Source organism: Apus apus, chromosome 10 (genome assembly GCF_020740795.1).
Source record: "Apus apus isolate bApuApu2 chromosome 10, bApuApu2.pri.cur, whole genome shotgun sequence".
NCBI classification, from domain to species: domain Eukaryota; kingdom Metazoa; phylum Chordata; class Aves; order Apodiformes; family Apodidae; genus Apus; species Apus apus.
In genome coordinates this window covers 5,848,952-5,876,637 of record NC_067291.1, presented here as the reverse complement: position 1 = coordinate 5,876,637, position 27,686 = coordinate 5,848,952, and the positions used below count along the sequence as shown (strand labels likewise).

The 27,686-nt window shown below is 37.8% G+C and overlaps 1 protein-coding gene across 1 annotated transcript in view; it reads right to left on the bottom strand.

Annotated features, from left to right (window-relative positions):
• Positions 1 to 27,686, bottom strand: part of TRPM1 (transient receptor potential cation channel subfamily M member 1) — a 90,643-nt gene that overhangs the window by 35,413 nt on the left and 27,544 nt on the right. The window contains exons 4-9 of the mRNA XM_051628527.1: positions 7,791 to 7,840; positions 6,102 to 6,181; positions 5,337 to 5,532; positions 3,818 to 4,031; positions 2,403 to 2,527; positions 1,560 to 1,731 (exon numbers count right to left, since the gene is read on the bottom strand). Of these exons, the coding sequence (XP_051484487.1) occupies positions 1,560 to 1,731; positions 2,403 to 2,527; positions 3,818 to 4,031; positions 5,337 to 5,532; positions 6,102 to 6,181; positions 7,791 to 7,840 (837 nt within the window). The remainder of the gene's footprint in view (positions 1 to 1,559; positions 1,732 to 2,402; positions 2,528 to 3,817; positions 4,032 to 5,336; positions 5,533 to 6,101; positions 6,182 to 7,790; positions 7,841 to 27,686) is intronic.

The window sequence follows — 27,686 nt, the reverse complement described above, 5'->3', positions numbered from 1 at the left end:
CATGGGCCAGCCTGTGTGTCCATGAAATCCTTAGTGCTTCCTGCTGAGACTTCCAGAAGATGTGCCTGTGCATGAAGTGATTAAAAAGAAACAAAACAACTCCCTGCATGTTGTTACCAGTAGCTGTACAGCAGCTCTTCACAGAAGGGCAACTCCTGTGTGTATTCCCAGCTGTGCCCTTCTCATGACAAAAATCACCAAATGCTATCTAAATCAGAACCAACACCTCCAGCCCAAGCGGTATTAAAAGAAATTATACAGGTCAGCTCATCTCTGGGCCCAGACTACCTTATCTTCCAAGCCAGTGTTCACCTTTACAACATTACACTCTCCCAGCACTTCTGCAGAAGACCAAGACAGCCAATGTTTGATATTTTTCATGTCTCTGGGCAACAGTGCATGGCACTGTCTCCACACTCAACAGCAAAGGGCGTAATTTTGGTGAAGCTATTGTAGGAAAAAAGCACTACTTAAAGACTTTCCAAAATGTTTAGAAATCTTGTGGCTGATCTCTAGCTGTGCCTTTCAGATTTACCTGGCACTCTTGCTTCATTTTTCTGCTCTACACACAAGAGCACTTAAACCCTATTAGAAACTTTGGTAGAGTTCAATGCAATTGCCATTCTAAATGTTTGATTTTTCTTATTTATGCTGGCCTACACAAGTTACAACAGCATCTTTAAGAACTCAGAAGGGCAAATGGTAGAGCTAATATCTATTCTCCAGTAGCTCTCAATTGAAGTGTGGATTAAAAAACTATTAAATTTTTGGACTATGTTAAATTAAGGTTATTGTTATGGCCTTTTAAAAAAGCCATTGGCAAATGACAGCTACTAACATTTTCTATCTATTTAATTGTTAAAAAAATATTTTTTTCCACAAAAATGTTAATGAAGAAATGTGTGTTAAAAGATTTTTCTTCTAGGTAATGACAAAAAATCATTCTAGAAAGTTGTTTTAGAGAGGTTGTAACAGCTGGCAGAAATTTTAAAACTGCAAAAAACTCTAAATATTAAAGCACCGATGTAAAATATTATCTTGATAATGGCTTCATTAAAAAATATAAATAAATCCCAGCTGAGTTTATATTGAATATCAAAGAATTTTGAGTATGATATTTCAAATGAAACAAATTAATATAAAAGAGAAAATAAAATGTTAGCAGGAACATTTGGAATCAGAAACCATTGAGCTGCACAGGATTCCTGCAAACAGGAACTGCTACAGAATCACCCCATTCTGTGTATTTACTGATGCTTATGAATTCTAGCTAGAAGCACACAAATTCTTTATCTCTTCCTTAAATTCTTACTGCTTTGAAGCTTCTCCTCAATATTATTTGCCAACTTCTCTTCCTTCCTTTATTAACTTCTTACTTTTCAGGGTTTTCTGTGGGCTCTTTCGCCACTTATCAGACGGCATATGTTCTAGTTAGTCACACAATCCTCATCAAATTCCTGCTAGAAATACCCAGAAGAAGCATTTAATTTCAATACCTTGAAGTATTTCAAACCCCTCTTCCCTCCCTTTAAGGTATTATTTTGCCCTGCTGTACTTACGTGTATTAATTTTCTGGAGGGAAATGTGTTTTTCCAACTGACGTCGTAGCTTTACTTCAGCTCCATATTTACCTAGTGTGCCATTGTCTGCCAGAATGAAGTGGGTATGGGAACTGTTGAGCACAGAGAGCTTACTTAGAGGGTTTGACATGGTTTGGTAAACCCGTGTTACCTGTGTGTCAAAAGGATAAATGAACTTAGATTAGAACTAAGAACTAAATGTGAAAATCCCCACCGCCTGAAAGACACACATGCCTTGTGAGGAAATAAATCAACCAAACCTTTATAACCAAAAATAGAGAAGAATTAGAAATTGAGCTTGCTCTTACATTCAAAACTTAAACTCTGCACAGCAGTCTTTTCTTTGGAGGGTGACAGTCACATCTGTGCACCTTCCTGCATGTTCCCTTAAGCTCATTAAAGTACTCTCCTTGATCACACACCATGTTACATAAACCTCTTACTGCACTAGAAAACAGACTCTCATCTGGAGTCCCTAGTAATTGATATGCCATTGCAGAGTACCCAACTACAATAAATGCCAGTCTTGTATGCAGAAAGGCCCTTACATGATTTACAGAAGTCTCAGTATGCCACACTCAAGTTAGGGCTTCTGCTATTGCAAGCAACAGAAACCTCAATGTCCCCATATTTACTTTCAGGTCTATATGACAACCTGATAAATACATTTAAACAACAGCTTTACTTCAAGAAATTGTTCAATTTCAGTCCTTAGGCATGCTTTAGAAACACTGAAAATATTTATGCTCCAAAAAGACCAACAGTGTATTTTGTTACACAGCTGCCATTGCTAATTACATAGGAGTTTCATTAAAGACTTACATCTTTTCCCATCAGATCTTCCTTGTTTTCTACAATGCCCCACGGTGCAATTCCTATGGCACATATCCGTCCTCTGGATTTGGAAGAATGATCTTTCAAGGCATCTCCCACGTGACGAATGACACCTACAGAGGCAATTAATCTATTTCACTCTTGGCACTTTTGAGACATTACTAAACAATAGAATTTTCTTCTTGCCTGTCACGGAGCTACCTGCTTTTCTGGACTGCTAAGCTGGTATCTCTACAATTGAACGTGCAATGCAGACAAACCCACACTTTTCTTTTGTAATAGTTGTGTGTAAATCTTACTGCCTTTTCACACCTTTGTTCTGAATTCAATGAAGTCTTTGAAAGACTTACCCAGTTACTTAATTTGCCACAATGACAAAAACCTCCTGGTGGAGTTACGTGGAGTTGCTGTAAAAGTGATGTTTTGGATATGGTCAAAAAGGAAACACAGAAATGGGGTTTCAGGTGGCCAGATGACCCAGAGGAAAATGCCAATGGAAGAGTGATACGACTTCAAGTAGAGATGTTTACAATTGACTTCAGGTTTGTGTTTCAAGATTACTAATTCACAGTCATTCATTTAAGTACCTTACATAATTAGAGGACAGAGCCATGTACATGTGTGGTAGTGGGTGACCCCACGGAGACAGTGACTCAGGAACATGGCATTTAAGGTGGATTATCAATTAATCACTAACTCTCAGAGAGATCACACAGCCTACAGACTAACTCAATCCTTGGCTGCATCAACAGAGAACTGTCAAATGGAAGCAGAAAGGGTGTCTACTTCAGGGATTAAAAGCTTCATCAAGCACTGCCTCAAACATTGCAGTGTCCAAAATTCAAGAAGACTGTTGAAAAAACAGAGTTCAAAGCAGAGGTGAGATAATGACTGAAGGACTGGAAAACATGCTTAGTGTGAGAATTTTATAGAACTCAGCCAGTGCAGTTTGCAAAAGTGCTGTATAGGAAAACATGCTCAGGAAATACACATTTAGTAACAGAAAGGTCTCTGAACAAAAAAAAACCCAACCAAACAAAAAACACCACCAAAAACCACAGTAGCAAGCCAAAGCCAGGCAAGTTTTGAACGAATTTATTAATTACAAGGAATAACCAACCACTGAAAAACATGTATTATAACTAGTGGTAGATTACTTGGTACTGAAACTAAGGCTGACCTTTTTTTTTTTCAGGGGAAACACTGAGTAATGCAAATTGATGCTGACCCAGAAAAATCTTAGGGGCTGGGCAGGAGAGTAACACAAATGATTACAATGCTCCTTTTTTGGTCTAGTGGCTAATGACTCATTCATGTGGAGTGAAATCTTCTGCCTGTGGGAAAGATTAGTGGATGAACATCACTAAATTCCTAAGTAAACTAAAATGCTGGTAAATGCTTACCTGTACTAACACCTCCAGTGAAAATCCAAGCTCCTGTGGTCATGGCAGCCTTTATCAGACCTTTTCCAAATACTTGCTTCAATTTAGGTTGCATTTCAAAGTTCTGGAGGCCTCCATGGACAGAGATTAAAAGTTTGGGTAGCTCCAGTTGCCAGTCTTTCACCATGAGATGCAGTAGAGAATCTGGTTTAGTGTCATATGACACACGGATATACTGCAGAGAGCAATGTATAATATTATCACTCCATCTGCTCTGTAAATTGTCTATGGACTGAGCAAAGAATGATTATATTAAGCTTTCCATCTTGAAGCAAAGGCTTTACAATTTTTAAGCAACACATTATTAAATTTCTCTGCTGCTTATGATTAGAAAAAGTAGGTTGAAACCTTTCACTTTGCCATTGAGCATTTACCATCCACCTCATGAGTTTTAAAAGCACAATTTTCCTCTCTTCACCTGCAAAACTGACTGCAATTAACCGATCCAAAGCTCTTTACTACAAATCTGCATTCTTGGAAGCCACCTATTTATATTGACTGGAAGGTGTTTTGTATTGTTCTTAAAACCTCTGGTGTCGCAAGCCGGTACCGGGGGGGCTACCGGTTTAGACTTATGTGGGGAAGAAAAGAACAGTTTCCCAAGTCTGGATGACTCCCAAAGAGACACAACAATCTTCATAAGAAATAGGAGCCTAATATTCCATTTTATCCCATCCACTGTTGATGTACATATTTCTGCCTCCACAGCAATGATCTTCATTCTTCTCAGTTTAGTTCCATGATTGTGATTTCTTTTAAAACTACTACTCTACGCAAGAAAGCTATGAAATAAACTCACATTTACTTCTGCTTTAAAAACAAGTAAATCACCACTAACAAAACCCACCATCCTCTCTCATACATTTTGGACAAGTTTTTGCAGCACAGTTTGTCTCAAGAGGCAGTCTCAGCATAGAGACAAGAAAGCAAATGGGCAAAAACCCAAATCTAGGTTTGGATTCGTTCAGAAGAGGGGCAAAACAGAAAGATTTTTTGCAGAAGCTTCATTTGCTGTTATTTTCATTGCTAAGAAAGCAGAACAGCCTGCTTTCCAGCTCTGTCAGGCCTCTGTCTTTCAGGAAGGCAAGATTAATTTCTACTTTTATTAGACTCCAGACCTTTGGGAAAAAAAAAAAAAAAAATCTTTATCTACACTGGGTTACTTGGCCCACAAATCTAATACAAACAAATAGAATTTTGGCTATTAATACATGCAGCTGCCTCCTTAGCTGATATTTACTGACAGTGATTTAAATGAAACTGTTTCACCAATATACTGTAAGGTGCTTCCTAAGTAGGTATTATTTTTCTCGTCTTTTCTTTCTCCTGTCTTTGAGCATTCTTTCCACACTTTCTAATTTAGAGACTGCAAAAGAGACTTTCTTTGATGTCAATGAATTATGCACTGAGAGAGCTAGAATCCTGACATATATCTACTAAGCTAACATATCAGATTAATACCTTAGCCTATGCTTCTTACCATGGCCTTATTTGAGTGTCCTCCTCCCTGGAATTCAAGGTTTCCATAGGCATCAGTTGGGTAAGTTTGTGTGTGTTTACTGACCGACCATTTCTCTGGCTGAGCTTCTACTTGCTTTGCTTCTTCTCCATTTTTATTAGCTGTGGTACTTGGAGGGGGTGGAATATGTTGGGTAATGAGCTGGCCACAGCAGCACCTGCAAGGTTAAATTTGAAGTGACTTTAGGTATAGTGTCTTCAACTTCAAATGGTGGTGTAAAAAAATAAAAATAAAAAATTAGATTTTCAATTGACCATGCCTTGTTCTACATGAATCATAGGAACACCTCTTCTAGGTAATATCTGTTGTATTTGCCTACACATATATGCCAGAATTAACAGCCCACAGGTGTTTCTTAACAAGCAAAAATAAAATACTTCATTTCTGTAATACACTGGAAAGCTGTTCCAGACTAAAGGACAGGGAACGGTCCTTGATTCATAGTACACATAATTACATCCTTGCTTTCAGATTTCAATATGAACCTATGTTCTGGTTTGCAAACCTAGATGCTAACAGCTCACTGCCTCTCCTGCTGCCCAGCCACATCCTCTCTGTATGACGTCCCATGGTTCTGTACAGATCTGAGTGCATGTCTTGCACTTTGCTTCCTCTGTCATCTCCCTTTAAACTGGCTCTCAGTTTCACATGTCTAAATCCAAATCAAGTTCAGTTTCTTCAGTATCAACATTTTCCGTTGGCAAAACCAAAAACTTGAAGTGTTACCTTGTACTGTCTTTGTTGTTGGCAATTACATAGACGCATTCTCTTTTTGAAAAGGTCTTCTCTATCCAAGCCTTTTGACCCTTAAAAGGAAGGAAAAAATAAGAAGAAATGTACTGAAATATTTCTCTGTGGCAGATACAGTAACATTTACCTTCTATTTTCAATTACTATTTTTAAAAACAAGCACTGAATCTATTAAATCACTTTTAAATGACAGATAGAACTACTCACAAAGCAAGCAGGTGATGTGAATTTTCTGTGACTTGAATAAAATTCAAACCTCAAATGCATGTAAAAAGCTTTATGAGTGAACATGCTGGTCTTGACGTTAGTGTTTATCTGAAAGTCTACCAAAAATGCAGCTGCTGCTTCATATTTTGTTAAACAGTAAATGGACCAAAAATAGTACAGAAAACCAACATAAACTGTGACATAAATAGATTAATAGTATTTAATCCACATAATACTTTAGTATTGTTCTTTGTATGTAGAAAATGGCTACCAAGAACTTCCCCAATTTGATGAACCATCTTCTCAAAATAATTTTCTTCCTGTTGTAAATAAAGTTCCAGTCATCCCTGCAGCACCTTACTCATAAGGAGATGGGTTTCAGGAGGAGACATTTCTTAAATTGAAATAACATTTAACAGAATACGTACAAACTCTTCAGGCATGGTATATATCTGTGAAACAGGAGGAGGAAAACAACTTTGAAGACAAAACAAAATTGTGTCGGCCTACTCTGTATTGTGTTTGCAAACCAGAAGTTAGACCAACCCCACAGCCATTTTAAAAACAACTATGTGTAGGCAAGCTAGAACAAAATAAGAGTGGTTACAAAGTCTATTGCAGAAGTGTAGGCCAGTTGAGTGAGCTCAGAAATAGCTGCAGGACAGTTTCCTAGTTTCATGCCTGCAGACCAGAGGCCTTCTCTGTCCCTGCAACCATCACCAAGGCAAAGTATCACAATTATTGCAATAATAAACCACTATTTAGTGGTGAATTTTAAAAAGTAAACTGAAAAGCAGCCTTTTAATGTTAAAGGAATGAAAAATAATACAAAACACTCACAATTTGATGACACTGGTAACTTTGCCTTGGTGATGAAAGCTGCTCCTTCTGAGTTTGAACTAGGGAATTGTCTTAAGTCATTTAAGTATCAAGCAAATGTCACATGCTTTGCTTTAGTCTCCTCTGTGAAAGTGAAATGAAATTTTTGCTCAGACAAAAGCTAAAAATGACATGAGAACTTTCAAGGTGCCTTCCACAAAAAAAATAAAAAAGGGGTCTGTCCTAGAGAAGGAACTGAAAACCTTGCTGATTTCCTGACCAAAGAAAGTCAGCTGCAGATTTCTGCCAGACGAATGCCCTGTCAGCCTGTCTGGCAACAGCTTCAAGAGGGGACTAGCCCCTTAAGTGCTGTACAGTCTGCAGCACGATGAATATAGGGTGTGGTAGTTAAACTTTTTTCTTGTGTGAGGCAAGAACTGTTTCTGAAGTTACTTTGTTGACTTGTTAGCTCCTGTCTGCCTTCTTAGTTTCCTCCATTATGTCTGAAATAGAAGACGACTCATTGCAAATAATTACAAATAAGTTGCTTCACAAAAACGCTGGCCATAATCTGTCCACCTGTGTAAACATTTGCCTCTTTCAGGTGCCTCTGAGCCAGAACGCCTTGAGAATCAATGCTCTGGGGGATCCTGCACTTCTGCTCTCCACTCTATGACACTTCTGATTTACTAAGGCAGAACCACCTCATTTCATTTTAAGGAGTTGTTTGGGAGCTCATAGCACCACAGAGCAAGGCAGAATTAAGAACTTATCATATAAAACTTCAGATGGCTTAAAATGCTACTTGCTTCCTGAATGACAAGGTATGTATTTCAGGCATTTAGCATAAAGACCTTGATTATGTAGCGAATTTTGAAGAAGAGAGTGTTAAATTTAAAATCTAAAAGCTGTGTGACTTGATCAGTTTTCCATTCTCAACTCCATACATGCCTTCTTCAAATGAACCTAAAAAGCCTTTGTTCCAAACAATATTTAAAAGGTTGTTTTTCTATGCTTTCTGGCAAGGCTTTAACAAGATGACAATTTTTAGCATTAGTATTATTAAAAGCAGAGCTCAGAAAATTGCTTTAGTTGTATACTATCAGAGTCTAGTTGTTGAGGTGCTGTTCTAGAAAAGTATCGAAGAAACACCCAGGAGAGGGAGATCCATGAAGCTCTGCAGTATGTGGAGGTGGGTGGTTACATCAAACAAATGGCATTCACCTGTTCAGAACCAGATTTTGCAAATTTGCAGATATTCACTCTGTTCAAAATACCCAGAGAGCCAAAAATAGTCCATTTGATTGTATTTACACAAGTTTTTCAAAATTAACCCAAAGCCATACAGTGTCCAAATCACTGTGTTACAGCTTTGCCTAATGTTACTTACACATCTACACACCATACTAGCTTATGACCTTTATTATTATAAAATGAGCTTTACAGGAACCTGATACAGAGTTTACACCATTTATCTACTTTTAAAAGGATATATTTTAATTTTTAATTATATTTCATTAATTTGGATTTTATTATCAGATTCTATGTTAAACATAATTTTTCCCCTTTAGACTTGTGTTGTCTCTGATAACTCCTTGACTGAGTGACACAAGTGACCATATCAATCCCACAGTGCAGAAAACACTCTGAAATATAAATAGTAATAGACGCTGCACATTTAACTGTCCTGTAGAAAATACTGAAAAACATAATCTAGAAATATCAAAACTTCTTGGACTCTGGTAGCATGTCACTGAGTACTGCTTCACTTTATTTCTAGTAGAAACAGAGTTTCCTTTGCTATTTTTGTGTGATTCCAGTAACATCAGTTAACGAACCATTGGATTAAGTCACAGACTTCATAATTGTGTTGGGAAGGAAGCTTTTGCATCTTGGTTTCTAGAAAGAGCTCTACAATACAGCTGAGCTCTCAGCTGTGCACTTGTTCTTAAAATCCCTCTTATAGCAGGTCTATTATCTACTGCTACACTGAAAAAAACCCTTATATTCTCATACCTAAAACCCCATCACAAATCAGTCAACACAGGCACTACAGTTGGACAACACATTATGCTTGACTGGCTTATTTTTCTGTGCTAATGACAGGAAGGCAAAAGCAGGCATTACAGATCAGGGAAATAAAACCTCAGCACATTTGGTCAGCCTTTGAAGTTTCACTGCTTTTTGTCTATTTAATCTGCTTAACCAAAGCTTCATTATAATCCAGTGCAAATACTTGAGCAGAAACATTCACTGTTAGAAAACGGGCACTTTTCCCAAGTATTTAATACAGATTCTGTACATTTTTCTCTGGATTGAAAACTATTTGTTCTTTTGAGGAAAAAATATAAGAATGCATTCTGTCTCTTGTGAATTTTGAAAAAAAAAAAGAAAAAAGTGCTTTTTAGCAGCCTTGGAATGGATTAATTGTTAAAGGACTAGACAGATCAGCTACAGCTTTCACACCAACAACCAGTGGGACCATTAGGCTGACAAATAGCTGCTGCTAGCAAGATTATGGCCCTAGAGAACACTGCCTGTTTTCCATCCACCCCTAAGAAACACAAAATAAGCAAGATCTCTGCTCGTTGATAGTAGTGAAGTGCAAAACTACTTAATACTGCAAATCCTGAATGTCCCAATAAGAATCTAATTTTGAAAAAACACATTTCAGATGTTAGAGGCATATTCTCCATTATGAAAATTGACAGCGGGACTTCTAAATTATGATAAAAGCTAAGCAAACCAAAACCAAAATTATTTGTCTTTATCCTAGAAATTAATATGCTGCCAAGAAATAATATTAGTATAGGGTTTGTATAATTCCACTTTATAGGTTTGTTAGATCTTTGTAGCATTAAAATAAGGTATCCTCCTGCAAAGGTCCTCCTTCAGAAAGGAATGGCAATTAGTATTGGTGGTTTCTAAATAATGAGTTAACAAAATGAATGCCCTAAAAAATTATCAGCTTTCCAGTATAGCCACTATTAAACAGAAGAACTAGTTTTGCAAAGACCAGCTGCCCTTTGACAATCACAAATGAACTACATTATGTGCTGAGAAACGTGCATATCCATTTCTGTCACCACCACACACAGACAATACCAGTTTCCGGCTAAATTAACACTGAATTTTATGTATTTCACTTCATATACAACCCACTACTCAATGGACGAATACTGGGCTTGAATTTTTGGCTGCACCAAAACCGATTTCTCAGCTCTGTTTCACAACAGCTTCATGCAAGAGCAGCAGGTGGGCTCTGGACCAAGACACCTCTGGTGAAAATCCAGGGTGGGAATCAACGCAGGACAGCAGAGCCACTGGAAATCTGATGCCCTAAACTCTCACACACCGTTGTGCCACCAGAAGCTGTCACTTTCAGTTGTCACAGATTTCTGCAGGATAGCAGCAGTATTTAGTGGCTATGAATAGTCATAATGATAAAACTACCAGCAAAGGAAGTGAAAGAATCTGGGGGGTAACAGGAGGGCAGGGCTGAGAGCCGCAGTGTTGCACATCCAAAGCCCAAATGCAACCTAAAGCCAGTGTAGTCAGCACTCTCACCTGCCATGATCCCCAGAGATAGATGCTCCATGCAACAGCGACACATCTTTGCTGGATGGCTTGGCATGCTCTGCCTGGTCACAGGATGGGATGGAGCTTTGGCTTTACCTTGGAATTTGAGAGCATCCACGGTAGGACAGCTTTTGGTACTTGAAGCCCTACTAAGGACCAGAGGCTCCCCAGCTGCTGCACCCCAGTGAGGCCCTTGCCTTTACAGGGCATGGCTTGGCAGGCAACAAGCAGGCGTGCAAACAGCAGTGCTGGGTGTACTGAGTCATGGCCAGGGATCCGGAGCTGCAGACAGTGCCTGGCACGCTCTGGGGAGCAGGCAGGGGACCAAAGAAATGTATGTCATGCATAATACAGTGTTTTGACAAAGCTGTTCACACTAAATCAAGCACAGAATAATGAAAAAAATAAAAATAAAATGGAGTTGGCTGCACAGCAGAGCTCACATCTGTGGAATAATACAAATTTCTTTCACCAGCATCATTAAGATGTGGTTTGATTATTTGAATTTATGGAAACAATCAGCTGTAACCCTGTTCACATAACCTAACCAACATTTCTTGGTAACCCTCCTTTTAACTTGCAGTATACTGCAAACCAAGGAACACAAATCTCAACTAGTTTGCCTAATTATTTAATTAGAATTTTCTATATAATTGTACAAAATTCATACCAGAAACACATGCACAGTGTGCACACAAGTCTATTCACCATGTAAACAAGTCTACAGACTTTTGTAAATGCCATGTGGGTAACCACATAGAGTTGCTGTTATTTGAGAGAAAACAAGTAAGAGCTCTGCCCAAAAAATAATTGGGAGAAAAAAAAATTAAAAATATCAGCAGTTTTTATATATATGTATATATATATATATATACATATCTGTAACTACATATATGTATCTCCCTGTTGTCAAGAACTTAAAAATTAACACTAGAAAGATTTCTATTTTGCATGGCTTTAAATGCAGCATCCCAATTACACATCCATCATTCTTACTCATTTTGAGGAAATACTTTTTCCAAGAGCCCAACTGATGAACCTTCCACGTGATTAGTTCTACCCAGAACCACTGTCCTCCCAATAATAGTGTTCTGCTTGGAGAACAGTACTCCAAACTATGCAATGAATGTTAACAGCCAACTTCGTAGCCACTGAACTAGTAAGATTTTATTGAAAAGTTGGTAATTGCTAAAAAAATACAGGGCATAAAACTATGATGTTATTTTAAATTTGTGGCATGTCACTAGGGACCAAAGCCACGAACACTGTCCCCAAACACAGAATTCAGTGACAGCCTGTGAATCTAAACTGAATTTCCAAAACTCTAGTTTGTGTGAGTTTTAAAAAAAATATCTGTAACATTGGTAATAATTTTAGCAACTATTAGAATATGGAGTACCAAATAATATCCAATAGACAAAGATCTCTTATGGTGTGCTAATAAGTATAGCATCAAGAATTAATTCCTAACAGTTGTAAGAGTCTTTCAAATAAAAGAATTTCCTCAGGACAATGCTTATTCTCATCCCACTGGATTTTTCATATGGTTCAGTTTGAACAAGTGCTCTTGCAGCAACTATGTCAGAGAACCATTTCCTCTGTGGCTGAGACTAACACACAACAGGTAAGATGGCAGTGTCAGTAAGCAGTGGTGGTGTTTCAAATTGAGGCCAGAAATCACTCCTGCTGATGCTGTGGAAACCAGTACACAGTGCTGTGCTGCCCAGAGAGCTGTAATGAGCTTTCATGCCTTCATTTTGCTTTGTGTTCCTGGCCTACTGGTGAGGCATGCAGCACAGATCCACTGAAACAAGAATAATAATTTTCTCTGCACATACATTAACTTAGGGACACAGACTACTAAAGCAAGTAACAAGCTCTCTTTTCAAAGTTAACACATTTCTGCTGCATCTCTTACAGATACAGAGCTCTTCCCCATTGGCTAAGAGATGTGAAATACAGCTATAGCCCAAACACCCCAGTAGAACTGGCTTGCTCCGACATGTTTGGACATACCCAGGTCCAGCACAAGGTCCATAGAGGCACATTATTAAAGTGCTTGGCACTTTGGTTGAGCTCAAACACCCTAATGAGAGGCAGGCACAGCTGCTTGGCCACAGCTTAGCATTAATGTAAGTATACAGTTAGTGCAACTAAAATAAAGCAACTAATCAACCATTTAGAGCACACAGCAGGACAGCTTCGCTCACTGCTTGTCTGTGGAAGAACATACCTTGTGCAATTTTGCAATGGAGATTATTTTTTTGTGTGTGTGGAATGCAGAAAAAAACACTCTGACCAGGTTACACATCACATTTACCACATTTTAAGACAGCAAAAGCCATTCCTGCAACAACTCAGTCCCATTCCTTACTGTACCAAATTTTAGGGAAGAGATTTTCTAAGAAACTTTAACAATAATCTATAATCTCCATTTGTTACCTATTCCAGTTCTGTTATTAACTTGCCAAATCCTCTGCTTGCCTTTAGGCCCTCTGCTCTAGATGCTAGGGAGATAAGGAATACAAATACATACCTGCACTCAGACTCCTTTCTACGACCTGTTTTGAATATTTTTTCCTCAAAAAAACCTTCAGCCTGCAGACACTCTATATAACCAGTTTTACTCTGAAATCATGAGTGCTGGAGTTATAACAAACACTAACTAAGATGCTAGGATGGGAAGTGTTGAGCAGCCTTATCTATGGGTAGTGGAGTCATGCCTGCCTACAAGTACCCATTCTCAAGAGGCCCAAAATAGCAGAGAGGATAAGCAGAGAGAGGCAGCAAGCAGCCTCTAACATGATAGAGACCCAAATACCCTGGTAATTACTAGCTTCTTCTGCAAGATAAGCTGTTAATAATTCTTATTTTAAGACGTAAGATGACCCATATCTACCTCTGACAAGACTCAGGAATTATTTCCATTCTGTAACCATTACCTGTCCTGTCTAACAAAGACTCCCTGCTAGACATGGTTTTAAAGTAAGTCCTTTTGCTCCATCATGTTCCCAGATGATGTACATGTGGGATATTTCTCTTCAACAGCTCTCTACTATGAGCCTTTAATACAGGCTATTCTGACCCAAAATGTAAAATGCTATTATCATGAAACCCCATGAGATTCAGCACACTCAACAGCAGATGTTCCTCTGTGAAATTCATCAAGACTTATGAAATTATAACCAACATAGTAAGGTATATCCCTAATTACTAAATTAAGTTGATGAATAATTCTTACTAAAACTACCCACATACATATGTAATTCTTCTGATTATCTGTGGTTTAGAAAACTTTGTAAAAAGATGTTAATGGAAATAAAAACTAACCTGCAATTAGTGACTCGGATGCAAAAAAACATTGAATTGGACTAGAATATCTATCTGAGAGAGATCTGGGTCATTCAAATCCTCATTATTAAGAATAATGACTGTTGGAGTAGAAATTATCAGAAACATGCTGTTTGGAAATGAGGTTAAAAATCTAAGCACTTCTTTGATGTAAGACGTTACAAGTTACTAGTTCAGTGCTAACTTGTACAAAATTTCTGATGAGGCAGTGAAACATGCTCATTTTTCATACATGATTTGACAGTATGGTTTGAGACCTTGCAATATTTTTTCTCTCATAATAGGGCAAACCATGAATGGGAAACATTTTAAAAGAACCACTACATGTTATGTGAAGTATTACCTATTTATTAGTTTGTTCTAAACATGCAAGTTCTAATTAGTAGCACTTGAAGTGCAGAGCACACTGAACAGGTAGGCTTGGAGAATTTATTACACTTACATTTGAAGAATGTGTGAAAGAAAGCCACTACTTAAGGCATACTGCTAGACATGTTAATGAAACACACTTTAAAATTATGACAAATTATAATTTCTATGTTCACAATCTAATACAATATATGCAAATCTCAGAAGTCTCTAAAATCTGGAAATACTGAATAAATACATATTTTGAGAAAAGGTAACCAATATTTACTTCTCTCTTCTGCCTTCTGTAAATATTCACTCATTTTGCAAAAAGTGTGTAATATATAATTAGCCAATACAACCCTTAAGAAATTAACACTAATTTGCAGTAAAGTCTTCCTGAAAACAAGTTTCTCCAGGTAGAATTCTGTTAAGTACTTTGAGGTGTTGAAAATTTGCAGCTTGCTGTGGCTAGTTTTACACTCAGTAAAGCAGTTATTTTCCAGGCATTAGCTAACACATAAGCTTTCACAGAATATGCCACAATCAGTTACGTTTTATACTCTGCTGCTTTCTGTCATTTTCAAAAAATAAGTGATTTCCAGCTAATTTAACTCTTAGGCTGCAGGGTTTACACAAAATTATTCCTTCTAATCTTTTAGAAATAATTATGAAAGCATTTGAACTCAAGAGTTATTTTCCAGAGATGCTAAATACATATATTTAAAATATCATATATATACTTGAGATTTGGCAAGAACTTTCTGAAAACTTGAGTACTTCAGGACTGAAATAATTACAAAGGGTGCCAGCACTGGGAGATTTCAAGAGAATATATAGGTAAAAAACAGTTTTCAGAAAATTTAGTCAATCTTCTATTCAGTCCTTACTGGATTTTAGTCCATTATCAAAAATGGGGAAGAAAAGGCTGAATTACAGGAGTTAAAGGAGACTCAGACAGGCCAGAAGTTCTGTTCATGGCTGTCTCTGGCTCAACAGGGGAATTACAAGGATATGGCTTCTTGGAGCTACTCTTACTCTGACATGTCCCTCCTCAAGACCCCAACTGCACCACAGCAGAAGGGGTAGGAATGACAAGAGTAGAAGGGAGGATCATTCTCTGAAGAGCTAGCAGGTAACAAGGGCCAAAACTGAGCTTCCTTGGCTCCTCAATAATTTGAAAGATTGGAACGTGACTATTCAGGAATCACATCTAGGTTGGCTCTTGATGAGGGGGTTCTCACAGAGACTTCTCATCTCAGAGCCCAATAAGCTTTATGGCAGAAAGGCATTATTTCAAATTACAACAGCAGCATCTTTGATACAAATGTGATGGGGCTGCTGATAAATGTTTGTTGTTTTTCACTGTGAATATCCCTTTAATGGCAATCCTTGCTGGGGTAAAGAAAATCACCATAAATTATCACCTTTTCTGTTCTAAGACTTTCATAATACCCAAACCGACCATCGGACCTTGATAAACTCAATTAGAAACAAACACATAGAGAAAAGAGGCTTTCTTATCAGAAGGTTTGTTGCCAAAAGCAAACCCCAGAAATTCTGAAAACAGAAAAGAAACCCAAACGAAAGCAAAGTCCCAACCAAGAAACAAAAAAAAAAGACAACCCAAACAGACCCAGAACTCCATTCCCATTTGCTGCAGAGGTAGCTTTAAACCAGCATTCAAAATTCTGCAATACATTAGATGTGTTTTCACCTAACTTCTCTTTGCCAGTATTTCTACATCTTACTAGTAATACCAAGCAAGTTTGCTAACTCTGAAATGTTTCAAGACATCTCTTTTGGACTTGAAAGCTCATTTTGTCTTCTCGCAATTAGTACTCCAGTTTCACATCTTTCAAAATAAATAAGAAATCTAGGAAGAAGTCCAATCAGAATACTGTCATTTCAACTGAATTAACTTTCTCCAATCAATTGTAAGTCACTATACAGCTCTTCAACACAAATTTCAGTTATGCATATTAATGATAGAAAAGGTAGCAAAGCAGATGATGATCAGGAATGAAACGAAAAAGCATTTAAAATCATGTCCTACCTGCTTGTCACTGGAAGTGCTTCACTTTAGAAAGATGAATTACATCTAGAATAAATAAATTGCATTTAACTCGGAGCTTCTGTCCCATCTTTCTGTTTACTGTTCAGACTTCTCATTCATCTTACTGTTGGGACTTCCAGTCTCTCTGAAGTTCATGAGAATTCCCAAGGAGATGGGTTTCCACCACTTTAAGAAGAGAATCTCATATGATAAGCATGTGAGCAGCTTCTTTGTTCAAACCAATCTCATGACTCCCTTTGAAGGTAATCCTTTAGAAGTCTCATGACCCATCTCCCTGCCCAGAGGGTATTTTCATCTCATGGTGGAACAAGGCACAACAAATCTACTTTGATAGTGCCCAAATCTCCAATTTGTTAAACCTCCTCTCTTCTCTTCAAACAGCGGATGTACTTGCTGTAAAAACGCCGGCACTGCAGAAAGGCTAAAGCAGGAGCTGAAACTTTTAATTTGAAGTATCCCCTCCCTTCTGCTAAAATATCAATGTTATTTGCATAATTGAGACAATTGGACATAATAGTCCTTTCAGGGGTCCTCATTAGATGTACAGCTCTACATTCTTTGAAAAGAAGAAAAAAGGAGGTCATACAGCATTAATTATATCTAATCCTTTTCAGAACAAGTTGAAGTTGGGCAAAACGCTCTACTAAAACAGCTGAAGTTGTAAATAAGCCATTCATTTTGTAACTTTACGTATCACATGCATTTTCATACCATGTTGCTTTTCTGAATTTAATTAGTTCATTTGCTGCAAGGGGCTGTTTCTGCATCTTCTCATACTTTAAAACTACCAATAGCAAAGGACACAGTGTGTTGCAGGTAGCACTTTTATCTGCTCTAAGTTTCCTGCATCTGCCTTGTCTTGTTTTCCTGGGTGTCAACATAATGCATTAGATAGGAAGGACATCTAGAATCACACCTAAAGATCATAGTATCTACAGCTAAAAAGGCAGTCTAACTCCTTGCTCCTGCTGCACTGCACTGTGCAGACAAGCAGCCTGCTAGAGCCTCAGCTTATTTCATTGTTCCTTTATCTGGTACTGAGCACACACTTATTTGTGATAGGCAAAGAAATATTTTACAGACATAATTTCAACTTCCATCCTGTCCTAAATGCCCAAGGATGCAGCTGAAACAGAACCAGACCCTACTTTTCCTAATGAGACCAAGTTCCTGTTGACTTCATGAGAAACAGCAATGGGGCATGGAAGAATTAGACATGCCTCTGGAAAAGTACAATGCCAAAAAAATTTTGAACTTCATTTCTGTTTGAGGAAATGGCAAATTCTGAAGCAAGACACTAGTGAGAGAACACAAAGTCAAAGGAGGTAAGCAACTAAGCCTGTTGTGGCACACAGTTCCCCATTAACTATGGAAATACGGATAATGCCTTCATTTAGGGAATTTTTTACTTGAAGCCTTCATCCAAAGTTCATTAAATTTAATTGGAAACTTTCTATCAATGTATTCAACACAAACTGAAATGGCACATCACAGGCGTACTCCACAGTTGCATAAATTTATTTTTCTGTGCTTTCAAAATCACGTCACTGGTTCTGACCTCTGAATCCACATCAAGCTTAAGTTCCAGTTGTTGTAGAAGCTGTCTGAGACCCTGCTCAAGCAAAGGGATTCTCTCAAAGCCACTACCGTCCATTCTTGAAAGTTGAGCATAGAAATGTAGGACAATATAATAAAGTCAACATTATTTCTTTTTCCAGTGCAAGCCAGATTTCAGACATAGTGGCCTTTCTGGATGCCTCTTCTATCTAAAATGTGGTGTACTCTGTAAGCTAGAGAAGTTGACCTATTGGGCAAACTGCAAGAAATACTATCAAAGATACATAAGCCAGAAAATGTATTTTTAAAAAAATGTTATTTGGACACTTAATTCACTTCTGAAAATGGAACTCACACATGCAGCATGGTATGTTTCTTTGGCTAGATTCTCTGTAGCAACAGAAGTTAAAACGGAATGCATTCCTGTTTGCTCAAGGATAAGTTTTTCTTGACCAGCCATTATGTGAGCATGCAGGTTTGATCTACAGTACCTGCATTCGGAAGACAGGACACATTATAAGGATCAGCTTTGGAAACATCACGTCCATGTGTTTTGCTCATCCAGATGTTCAATTGAACGGCAATGACAGAAATGTACAGCTGAGAAAGTGTGGTCTTTTTGAAAATCTAAGGCAAGTTTCACTGACCCTTCCCTTAACTGAAATTTGATAAGCATGCAAGCCTCGCAGCATAACCTTTCTACAACACCAGAAGTGCTCTGGCACTTCAGTTTATAATAGGAATTAACTAGCATGTTCCAGGGGTGAGGTGGGGCAGAGAACAGCCCCTCTAAAAGCAACGGGACTTAGACACTGTGTGTGTGTAAAATAAACCTTACCCAAGCTGGCTAAAAACCTAATAAATGTGCACTTCTGTTGTCAAGGGCAAACAGTCTACTGTCTGCTGTGCTTACTGTCTGAAATGCCTGTGACAAAATTCTGCATGGTAAGAGGAAGAAATCACTTGCATTCAATTCCAAATATATAGTTCTGTCAAGTTCAGCCAAAGTGCTCATTCAGAGTTCAAAGGAATAACACACATGAGTGAAAAAAATTACATTCTCAGAGAAAATGCCACTACACAAAAGATAGTTTTCATGGATGCCTGCACCCATACTATGGGAAGGCTCACAGCACTTGGAGTTTGTTTTGTGACATGGCTTGATATAAATGCACTGTGAAGGAAAGGGATAAAGATATGCATCTCTCTGCTGCCCTCACTGTGACTGTCTCGGAAAAAAGTTCCCTTGGTTTCCAATGTACTCAGTACCCACATGCTTGCAGGGAGTAAGCAGGAATGAAAAACATGCATTTGGGTTTATCCACTTAAACAATATATTCACATACGATATATAGGAATATTAGGCCATGCCAAAAAAAGCTTTATTTGCATCCTTCACTGTCAACACATGCCCTTATTACTCCCACCACCAAAATAAAATATGCTTGCTTCATGGAGAGGAAACAACTTATCTTCAAAAATTAACAAGTTGTTACAGTTCTATGACAACTGCTGCAAATCCAGTATCTGGGTAATCAGTTATATTGATGTATGAATAATTGAAAACTCAGTAAACAACTGGTTTTCCAAGTGGTAAGTTTCAGCTGGCATGTTTGGTAGCTCACTTAATGAATGTAGCTAATTGCATTTTTCCAACAAAAAGTTCATTCATTATAACCTGATCTGATGCATTTGTTGATGTCTCCCAAAGGTGTTTGTATCAATGAAATCAATACAAACAACATAGTTTTGAAACTACTCCCATAATAAAAGCCAATTAATTCACCTAGTATGAAGGAAATATTTTTGCCCTTATTTTCTTCTTCCTCACTGTTTGTATAGCATTCTGTAAGATCTAATAAGCCATATTATGTAGACACTAGTGCATTCACATATCAAAAGTAAGTTATAGATAGCAAATGTGGGAGCTGAACTTTAAAATGTCAAAATGCAACATAAAAAGATGCTGGTTTAGATTTTTTCTGCAAAACCACATATAAAATTGTAAATGAGTAGGAACCAAGCTGGATTATATGCAAAACACTTAGGGAATATATTGTCATCTTCCTCAAAGTAATAACAGACCAAATCAAAATCTGAAATAGCCCAGTAAACATAAATGCGGGAGTCACAAAGGAGTGAAAAATAATTACATTGTGACATAATTAAAGAGATGTTGAAGAAGGAAGGGTGAGGGAAACATTAAAACCAGTACCAACAACCCCTTGGGAACCAAGTTTCAACATTTGAGAGGAACTAAATGCTACTTACAAGCCAAGCCTGTTACCATAACCAAGACAAACTGCAGCTCAAATAATTCCATATTTTGTCATAGCTGATTTAAATCTTGAACCAATGACTGGGATTTCACAAAATACAACTCTATTGAACTATTGAAACTTGTGATAATTATTAATGTCACAGTTGTCACAGATATGGACGTCAGAATAGATGAGAAATGATGTAATAGCAACCTGTGTATGAGGAAAAATAAGCTAGCTGAGACTCAGTCAGGCATGGACAAAGATTAAAGGCTGGATTGCTCATGGCAACTAAATGGACTATTTGAAAAATTCAGAGACAAAAAACTGGAAGAGTATCTTAGTGTCCTGGGCTATGATCACTGTGCAAGACCGAATAACTGAACTAGATTCAAAGCACCTCTGGCTCTGGTTTTGCTCTTTTGTGCTTGGAGGCAGCAGTTAGCATTTGGTTCAGATACATCTGGACAATACCACAACCTGAGCACAAATTAAAGGTCTACATGCAATGATCTGGAAAGCTCAAACAAGGCACTGAAGTCAGTGACAAAACACCCAAGGCAGAACATTCTTGCCAAAAGTGACTAATTTTTGCTCAGGAGTAACACCTGAGTCTTTGCCAGTCTGAGCCCAAGGTCTCACTGCAATATGGAAAATATGCTGCCGAGGCGGCTGTGGTACAGAGAAGGTAGGACTGTCTCTACCTTACTGCATTGTGGGCTAAAAGAAAGCACTGACTGTAGCTTTTATAGCTCCAATAAAACTGAGTTCATAAAAGTCAAAAAGCAACCCCAATGCAGAAATATTTTTGGTAACAAAATTATCATAAATCTTCCTAGTACCAGTCAAGAACTGCCCAGGCGTTCTGAGTGTTGAAAAGCTAAGACAATGAGCAACTTGAAAAGACTTAAAGTACTGTCAACAGTATAACCCACAAAAGTGGTGAGAATTGGTTTAGTATCTGATCTGATTCCTATGAAGCAAGCTACATTTCCGGATTATGTGATAATCTCTGCATAAGATGAGTTTGAATGTGGAATGGAATTACCTGTCTAGTTTTAAGTACAGGCTGTTATCCCCAGCACCTTAAGAAGGATCTGATGAAACCACAGAGTGCAGGAACAGTAAAATACATGTCCCCCTCCCTTCTTCCCGCCTTTGTATAAATTCTCCATCTGCAATTCACTGAAAACAGCAAGTTCCTGTAAAAACTATAATACCTCTTATGCAGGGCATGAGGTTGACAGGATTGTAAAACAAATTTGATGGTTTCTTTCAACTTCAGTATGTTATCACTGCAATTATTCTCTGAATGACATACATGTATCACTAAGCAAAGTCACTGCCTTCTTTACTGCCCAGGTTTATCTCTGAACTCATATGCAGAATTTCTCTAGAGCTTCATCAAGTGGTTAGAACTTGAGAGTATTTTTGAAGCAGAACAGCTTTTTTTAATCTGATGCTAATGCCAAAAAGGCTGTTCCATCCTGTGAGAAGTGCAAGGGAAATTATTTTTTGTAAGATTTCACCCACTGATAAATGGTTTTGTAATTCAGTCAAGTGCTGTAAATACTAATTTGTCCCTCATGGAAACATTTTAAACTTCCCCTAGCAACAGTGGCAACTGCATGTTTCACCCTTCTCCCTCCCTCCCTGCTTCTTTTTGTGTTTGAGGGGGGCTTTGTACAGAAAAAACAGCAATGAACTGTACATTTTGCTTAGCATAACTGACATCAAAGATGAGCTGCAACAAAGAAGAAAAAAGTGCTGATCACTCAGGACAGCAATATACCAATCCGACCCATGGCACCCCCCCCTCCCTTCACAGGGGAGCTGAAATCCTCTCCTACCTGGACTGCTCACACGCAGCTTTTAACAAAAAGCCATCTGCTCAACTCTTGATTCTGTAAACACTTACATACGTGCTTAATTTTATAGCCATGAATAGTCCCTCCTGATTTCCACAAAACTATGATATACACAGAAAGCTGTTCAAACAAAGTTGATGGGACAATTCAGGAGCTTGAAGCTAAGGCTGCATCTAAGTATGCACAGTATCAAGAGAGGCATAAAAAGGTGGCTTCTACAGTAGAGAGAATACTCTGCTTCGCTAGCCATGCTTAACTGAAGAGTTTAATGCATCAACATGGATTGTCCCATTCAGCCTTGTACACTAAACAGCTATTTTACCTGCTCATAAACTTTTGTGAAGCTAGTTCTACTCCCAAGACAAGAGCTCGTAGGTATCCTGAAAACATGGAACATTTAAACAGAAATCTACAGCTATAAATGCAGATCTTGCTGATCCAATACATGGGTTAAGATAAAATAAAACCACAGTAAGTTGCTGAAACAGTATGAGGCACTGCAGCTTTCAGCTTTGTCAAGCACATTATGTTCCCCTCAGTAATTTAAACAGAAACGTCAGCAAGTAGCAAATACTCTTGCTAGAGAGATCCTTAAGTTAATAATTCTTCAAAGAATTACTGGGGAGAGTGGGTGGGGTGGAGGGAATCTCAAAATCTTATTTAGTTTTAGGAATCTTCAGCTGCACAACTGCTAAAAAAAGAATTTAGGAATTTTCTCCCTAGTATATTTAGTTGTATGTTTTGATGCAAATATTTTCTCTGCTAACAAATGTGGCAGTGACTCAACAAATGCTGAATAAATGCTCGATTCCATTACACGCCATGAGATGTATGTGCATATGTCACCCCTTAACTTGAATTTCTGACCTTCTTCTCAGACTAGAACTTAAATAAAAGAAACACATGGGTTACAATATCATTATTTCACCTTGAAAAGTTAAAGAGTTTGCAAGTCAGTTTCTAAATTGATGTACACAATCCTCTATTAATCTGTTCAGGATATTCTTATCAAGTTCTCTTTGACATGGGAAAGAAAGTTGCAAATATGGTAGCCCCAAGTTTTATCACCTCCTTCTAGAAAGACTGTGCTAACAATGTAATTGGTGATCCTGTACACCATCAACAGGTACCTAAAAGCGCAGATTAACAACCTAAGCTTAACCCTTACTGCCATTCTAAGGATGTAGTAATATGCTGAGCTTAAGCTTTACTACCAGTCTGCCACAGAAGTGTGCAGGACCAACATACAGCCCTGTGCACCATCACAAAGGTAGCTGGAGAGGAACTGTAGTTGGTGGCAGAGCAGCAGCGTAAGCTCCAACCTGCTTCAGCACACAGGTTTAACTGCAAAATATTTACAAAGGATGGAGTCCAATTAACTGAGGCTTGTTGGAAGATTACCTGTGCCTCACTATGGGTCTAAGATATGAACTGTGGATTACTTTTTTGTTTCTGATTTGACAGTTATATAACATCACAGCACCCACTAACAGATTTACCTGCTGTAGAGGCAAAGTACAATAGTCGTTTTCTGGATGGGTGCAAATCTAAACATTGGAACTGGAACAACAACTGAGAGTGATACAGAAACTGAACTGCTTTCCAGCAAAGGAATAGATCTCATCTTGTGAAGCATCTCTCTCTCTAATGTCAGGGATGATCTTTTAATGTGAGGAACAGTAAGTGTACTCCCCTTGCTCTAGCTCTCCCAGTCCCATTTCATTACAAATATAGTAATTTTCAGATTTCTGACATTTTCACTTACCAGGCATGCTTCGGAGGTTAGAAGAAATAGAGGCAGGAACCTGCACGATGTCTTTATACAGGAAATAGAACAGACTATTTTAGCCTTCAGAAATCATGTTTACTATAATAAAGGACACCTCTACCAAAAGAACAATTACCATGGATTGACAGAAGGAGAAGAACAACATCTGTCTCTTCACAAGAAGAAGAAAAAAAAAAAACAACTGCTTGTGAATACACCTAGCCTCACTAAAAATATGTAGTACCTGTGTGCTAGTTTTGTGGCAATCTAGAGCCAACACATGGAAAAAAGGAGTTGAAGGTGCATCCTTCAGATATGGCCTTCGGTATGTCTTTATTCCCTCATCATCATCACCAATAGTGCCACCTCCTGCAGGGCAATTCCTGCAGAACCAAGTCTCTCAGAAGCTTCACATCTCTCAGCATACAGGGCTGCTATTTTAAGTCTTCTTCTTTTAATCCAACATTGAAAGGCAACTGTGAGTACAAGTTGTACTTACTTTTTCACATCACTCATTAAAAAGGCATGTTCAGACTGGCAGTCATAGTTCTCCATTCCTACCTTTCTGAGTATCTCTGCAGTTCTTAATATGGTAGAGAAGCAGAAATGCCTGTGGTGGTCCAGTAAGCCACAGGACAAAAAACTGGAAATGAAGGTCAAAGTGAAAACGAGTCTTTACGCATAATTATGAAGAATGTTTAATTAAGCTGTTAGAAAAACTTAAAAGAGAATACTAGAAGTAAAAAAAAACAAACAAAAAAACCCCCCAAAAACCCAACCAAACAAAACCAAAACAAAACCAAACCAAAACCAAAACAAAAACAAAACAAAAACAAAACCAACCAAACAAAACAAAACAAAAAAACCCAACATCAACAAAAAACCAAACCCAAAACAAATACAACAGGCCCATCTTTCTCTCAAATTGAACATCCTGCAAGGGATGAAAATCAGTTAGAGCCACGCTTAGCTACGACCAGCACTACAGAGATTGCTCAGTGGGGAATTTACCTTCCCAATAATACCCTTCAAACAGGGAAGAGATGCTTTTAATTACATGAACGTTTTGTACTCCTCAGTACTCTAAGGCTTTCTAAATGTATTTCAGAGGAATTTTCTTGGATTAAATCTAGTCCCTATGCACTGAATACCTATGAACAATCAGTGTACACTAGGCATGTTACAGGCTGAACCACCTGCTTTCATTTCCAGTTACAAGGAATCCAGTTCAAGCCTATTAGACCATTTCACGCAGTGAACCAAAGCCAGGGAAACAGGAATGAGTAGGAGATTTGATACACAAACATCCTCCTGCTAAAATGAGTGTAATGTTCACACTCACCTACCCAAACTGCTCTCACAGTTTGATTATTTTTTTTAGAAAAAAAAAGTACAAGTTTTTTATTTTAGAATGAAAGACAATTGACTTATTAACTTAGTTTTCTTACATGCACACAAAATGCCTAAATAAATGTTATTTAAATAAAATTGGTAGCATTAATAGCAAATTAATATTACCCCCATGAAGCTTGAAGTCTGCTGTAAAACTGATAAATGTGCTTTTAATCAAACAGAAGAAAATTGTTCACACTAAGAGGTGTTTATGTGGTTTCTGAGCTGGTTTTAGTCAAATCAGAAAAACTCTTTAAAAGAGTTATCCAGTACTGAGTTCTACTCAGGTAGTTCTTCAGGTAATATATTCGCTTTGCAAAAAAACACAGAAAACTCCCAGTTAAAAGGTATTTCTCTTATTGCCCTGAAAGACATATCTTGAATTGCTTAGCATTCTAATATAGCTCTAATTATGTAATGGTCATTTACTAACTTAAATTGGTACTGAAAAAATGTATAGCTCGCAATAAATTGAATTATTCTCAATGGAAGGCTCTCTCTCATGAATTAATTTAGATTAGTTTAGTCTTAGCAAAAGAAAAAAGAAGCAAGTATGAAGAACAAATTTTTCTGTTCATTCTCCTAGTCAGTGCTACTGACAAACCCATCAGAAGACTGCATTTCTGACTTGCCTAGAGTAGGAGAGAAGTTCATTAAACAGGGAAAACAGCTTTAAAGGAAAACAGAAATTCTTAAATTTAACATACACTTAAAAGTAGTAAACAGAGTTTCAGTAGAAACTTCCTAACAGGTATTATATAGGAAGAGTTGACCATTTCTCTGTGCCTATTTCCATGTTGACTCTTGCAATTTAATCTGAAGATATTACAAGGGACACGGATGCCCTAGAAAAGGTCTGCTACTCTCCTGGATCTAACGTGAGGATGTGAGTGATGAGGATATGCAAGCACAAAATACAAGCTCAAAACCATTTACTTCCAATCATGCACTGCTATTGAGACTGAGAGCTTGCCAGGGCAGAGACATTTCTTTTCCCTATCCGTAAAGCACAAAGCATAAATATAGACATTGTAGCTATAAATTAACATACATGTGCAATGTATTATACACAAATTTAAAAAACATATTGAAATTGCTTAGTAATCTAGCTGTAGCAATCACATCTATGCTGCTTTCATGTGGTAGACTGAAATCTGGGGCATTATCTGCTTTCCAAGACCTGTTCTGTAATAATCGTGCTGGAATGTACAGTGTGTATCAACCTTCTTAGCCTGCCTTTTAAGACTGGATGTTTCTCAGATTTCATCAAAGCTATACCATGACAAGTTACACTTACAGAACTGCAGGGCTCTGCAGTTATGTGGAGTTTGATTCTCTAAGGTAACTAATATTATTTGGCTGGAACCCAAGAAAACTTCTCTTAGATGGCTTTCCTGTTTGCTTTCCCCTTCACTTGGGAGCTTGTGGGTTCACTCTTTTTGTACCTTATACTTACCAGTTTTCATTAATGCAGTTACACTAATTCTCATGGCATTTGACATTCAGTGAAGCTTTGTAACATTCCTGTTATTTATCTCCCTTTTCTGAGGGAAAAGGGGGAAGGGGAAATGAAAAGAAGAAAATGAAAAGGAAGAAAAAAAGAGAGAAAAAGCCTATTATTGATCTAAACTTTCCACTACCTGAGCCTATTTAGGACGTTCTTTAGTAGGACTCATGTACAAGTTTTGTACACTGGCTTCTCACTATACCTGTATACTCGATACATGTAGATAGGCCTGAAAAAGGCTCTCTTTATCTTGCAGCTGCAAAAAAACAGAATTTCAAAGTGTACTTCTATGCATCCCATTTTATTTATCTCAAGGTTCTCTGAAGTGCTTTGCCACCATTTCCAAGCTTTTCTATTTCTTCCTTAAGTTTTGTATACCTGTCTATACTACATTTATTCCTTTGTTCACACTTCTGACATAGGCATCTGTATAAAATATACAGGTATACTACAACTATACCAAAAGATAAAAAATGCCTTTTCAGGGAGCATCAGTGTGCTTTATTGGCTTTGCAGGCTGGAAGTTCCCATGAAGGATTAAGTAAGATGATTTGTGCCTTTTAGTTGCAAAGCTCAAGCTAAGCTGGACGCTCTCAGGACGTGCTCTCAGCACTGCTCCACTCTGCTGAATGTGCAGTTCCACAAAACACTGATTACTACAGAATTACAGCTCACTGGCAGAAAGCATGAGCATGAGATTTTACTTCTCCCCTGGCAGCCATTCAAGTTGGGTACAGGGAAATGAAAATAGTATTCTAAACCAAGTGTCATCTAGGAAATAGACATGTTATTTAAAATACTGCCAGCAATCTTAATTTTATCTTAAT